This window comes from Epinephelus moara, chromosome 8 (assembly GCF_006386435.1).
Source record: "Epinephelus moara isolate mb chromosome 8, YSFRI_EMoa_1.0, whole genome shotgun sequence".
NCBI classification, from domain to species: Eukaryota; Metazoa; Chordata; class Actinopteri; order Perciformes; family Serranidae; genus Epinephelus; species Epinephelus moara.
In genome coordinates, this window is record NC_065513.1 from 45,391,164 (window position 1) to 45,395,486 (window position 4,323).

At 43.3% G+C, this 4,323-nt stretch overlaps 1 protein-coding gene across 1 annotated transcript in view; it reads left to right on the top strand.

The window, feature by feature from the left end:
• The first annotated feature begins 2,147 nt into the window (after positions 1 to 2,147).
• The window catches only part of LOC126394672 (FSD1-like protein), a 31,328-nt gene continuing 29,152 nt past the window's right edge, over positions 2,148 to 4,323 (top strand). Inside the window, exon 1 of the mRNA XM_050051666.1 lies at positions 2,148 to 2,201. Coding sequence (XP_049907623.1) covers positions 2,187 to 2,201 — 15 coding nt within the window. The 5' untranslated portion in view covers positions 2,148 to 2,186. The remainder of the gene's footprint in view (positions 2,202 to 4,323) is intronic.

The window sequence follows — 4,323 nt, forward strand, 5'->3', positions numbered from 1 at the left end:
TTTTGACTTATTAGATCTTATTTTTTTCCATCAAGTGGCGGAAATGGGCTTCCATTTCTAACCCCCCTCCCTCACAAAACAAACACTCAGTGCATCACATGAACAGCTCAGCCATGGTTACCATCTAAAGCAGATATAGAAAATAATAATAAAATAAAGCACAGGATTTCAACTGTACATGTACACAGCAATAGAGGACAGATAGTCAAACCACCACTAGCTGTCTTTTGGAAATTCTAGGACAGGGCTCCAAATTCTTGTTCTTGCTAGAGAACCGCAACCTTTCTAAGTGTAGGACATTCATCAGCTCTCTTATCCACATAACATACGTTGGTGCGCTGTCAGATTTCCACAAAAGTAAGATAAGTTTTCTTGCCACTACCATACCATACCATACGCTATAGCTTGAGATTCATACTTGTCTACTGCAACTCTAGGAGTTTTAGGAGCACACTCGTGGCTCCTAAAACAGCAACTAGTGGGTTGGGTTCCCATGTCTTCTCAAAGGCTTTAGAAAAACATTCAAAAATACTCTTCCAATAAGTAAACAGTTTCTGACATGTCCAAAGAGAATGTGTCAGTGACCCGTCTGTCTCATTACACCTGTTACAGAGGGGGGACACCTCAGGGAAGATCTTATGTAACTTGTCTTTGGAGTAGTACAATCGATGTAATGTTTTGAATTGTATCAAATTGTGTCTGGAGTTAATTGAACATTTGTGTACACTTCCAAGGCATTCCTCCCAGGTCTCCTCACTTATCTCCTCCCCCAGCTCGGTCTCCCAATTTTGCTTATGCACAGCTGTATTAGCATCAACATATTCTTCAATAGCTTGATAGAAGTAAGAGACTGACCCCTTTTTACCTGGTTCCACTTTACTGATGCTTTCGAGAAAGTTATCATAGCAGATATTATCAAAGTTAGGTATATTTGTCCTTACAAAATCACAAATTTGCAGATACCTGAAATGGTAAGAGTTTGGGATACTATACACACTCTGTAGTTGCTTGAACGACATAAAGTGCCCATCAAGATATAAGGCACTGATATCTTTAATGCCCTTGAGTTTCCAGTCTGCAAAAACTCTATCACTTAGGCCAGGAAGAAATGCATGATTCTCACATATGGGACTATCGATGTACCTATTTGGTGCTTTTGTGTGTAGTTTAATTTGTTTCCAGATTTTAAGCGTATTTTTAATGACAAAACTGTTATTATAGTGCAATTGTCTTATTTTGGTAGGGCTGTTAAGAAGGGCGAGTAGATAAGTTTTATTACAGAGTGTCCGCTCTAATGACAACCAGGCTGGACATTTTATTTTTATTTTATTTTTAATATTATTTTTTAAATTTTATTTCAATTTTGTTTTATTTTATTTAAATGTTTTTTTGTTGTTTTTTTAAATTATTATTATTTTTTTTATTTTTTTTTTTTATTTTATCGCGTCAGGTCGTCCGTACGTCCGGCTGAACGTCTCAAAAACAACTTCAGGGAAGTTCTTCAAATTTGGCACAAACGTCCAGTTGGACTGAAAGTCTAAAGGTCAAAGGTCAGTGTGACCTCAGTAAATATGTTGTCCATAACTAAAGAACAAATGTGTAACAGGATAACATACTGAAGGTCAAAGGTCAGCGTCACTGTGACATCATCATGTTCAGGTCATATCAGGAACAGAAGATTTGGTCAGACTGATCTGATTGGTCAGATCGTCTGTGTGGGAGGAGTCTCTACTTTGTTTTCTATGAATTTATTTCAGTCGATTTTGACTCCGAATAAAACATTGTGTTTATACTGACACCGCCGGCGCGTCACTTCCAGACCAGAACAGTCAGGTTTGATTTCACGTCCACAGATGAAACATCTCGGCGGGGGGTTCAGGTGAAGAAGAGGAGGAAGGATGAAGACAGACAGGAGAGTTCAGAAAGATGAAACATTAAAACTACAGGAAAAAAATCCTGGAACCACCACCACCAACACCACCCCCACCCCCCCACCCCCCCGTTGGTTTTTATTTTTGTGAGATTATTTTTTAGCATTTTTATTTTCAGCTGTAAAAGACATAAAAAAATTCATTTCAGATTCTTAGTTCCTGTTGGGGGGGGGGGGCTCTTATTGTGAAGGTGCAGACAGGAAATGAAGCAGTGACGTCAGTGACTTCCTGTCTGCTCCTCCTCCAGCTCAGCTGATGGACACTCAGAAGGTGAGACTGATCGATCATTGATCAATAACTGAAGCTAATCTGCTGCTAACACCGTTAGCATTTAGTTAACTGTCCTGTGAGGGCGAGACACATAGACAACACATGGAGGATATAGAGAGAGGGAGAGAGAGAGAGGATTAGCTGTTAGCTGTCAGGTCGAGTCGCTTTGAATGGACGTCTAATCCTCAGTTACTCTGATACTCAATTACTCTGTGATCCTGAGTGTAACTGTACTGATGTAATCTAGAACACTGAGAATCAGGAGCTTCTGGATGTAATTAGATTACAATCACAGTATCAGCGAGTGTACTCTTACAGAATGATGATGATGAAGATCTGATCTGCTCAGCACCCTGTATCTTTATTTGTCACTGGAGGTCGTCGACCTCGGTCCTCACTGTCACCATGGTGATTATTCTGCTCCAGTTACTGCGGTCACTGATTCATCCCATCACGCCTCGGTAACGTCTCGTTAACCCCTCGGAAACGCCGTCTGACCTGAAGGTCACAGTCAGTGTTCACAGTGGGGTCACATGACACGGAGATTTATCGGCTCCTTTGGGCTTCAATCAGCTGTGATGAAATTGTGACACCCGTGGCGTTCCAGACAAACTGGTGGGCGTGGCCTCTGAATTAACTGGAGACATACGAGTGGTAGGTGTGGCCTCTTTGGCCTCTATCTTTGTGATGACGTCAGCGGCCTTCACAGTTCATCATCATCGTTTCTGCTGAACAGCTGCGTCTGTTTAAAATCCTTGCGTCAACTGTTTGTCAGATTTGCCATGTGACAGAGATCCACCAGCCGCCTGCAAACCTGCTGTGAATCATGAGACGACCTCTAACCCTGAAACACAACCGGTGTCTCTCAGTGGTAACAATAGGCTAATGGTAAGCTAACAGTATTCTAACAGTAAGCTAACAGTAACGCGAGGATAACTGTACACTAACAGTAGGGTAGCGGTACGCCGACAGTAGGGTAGCAGTATGTTTACAGTGGGGTAAAAATACGCTAACGGTAGGCTAAGGGCCCGTCTCAATACCCCCTCTTAGCCCCACCCCTTAGCCCTACCCCTACATTTGCGTGTTCCCTCGAGGTGTAGTGGTGTCCCAATTCCTTTTTGCATGTAGGGGTAGGGGGCATAACGAGGGGTAGTGGGTATGAAACTAGCCCTTCGGAGCGAGGGATTTCAGAGGCTGACTTGCCAGTGAGGGGTAGACGTCGCCATGGCTATCACCGAGCAAGAGACGGGGAAAAAAGTTCATACATGGCTAACGTTACCGTCGTCAGGTTGCTTGTTAGCTAGCTAGCTCGCACTATCTGGCGTCTGTCATCTGTCCTGTTATGCAAAATTATCGGATTTTTCACATTACGATAACACGCCAGCTGGTATAACTATGCTGCCTCGTAATGTTAGCTGGTTAGCTAGCTATCTAGCTAGCAGAAGTCCCCTGTCGTCTGTCGTTCATCAAAGCATGATGAATAATGCAAATGCGATCGGTAAGATGAACTCAACTGGAGACTCCATTGTAGATGCCAGTTGGAGATGTAGGTGACTCGCAGCTTCCTGTTTAGAATATTTACGTATGCGTGGACATAACTGACGCGGTGACGTAGTGAGTGGTGTCCCAATTACTAGGGAAAGATTTCTACCCCTACCCCTCGTTGCTTCATTTCGAGGGCCAAGGGGTAGTGGGCAAGGGGGGCGTATTGGGATTGGGCCTAAGAGTAGGATAACAGTACGCTAACGGTAGGGTAACAGTAGTTTAGGTCAGCTAACAGTAGGTAACAGTACGCTAACAGTAGGCTAACAGTAGGTTAGGTCAGCTAACAGTAGGGTTACAGTACGCCAACGGCAGGCTAACAGTAGGGTAACGGTATGCTAACGGTAAGGTAACAATACCCTAACGGTAGGCTAACAGTAGGGTAAGGGCTCATTTATGCTCCCTTTACGTACGAAAATGTATACGTCCGTTTCAAACGATGTTACCGTCACTGCCCACATACTTCCATGCGCCCTTTACGTTGGCATGGATGTTAACCAATATATCCACCAGGGGGCAGCCCAGCATCAAAAGTTTATGACAACAACAAACTCAAAAACAAACATGGCGACTGTGGAGG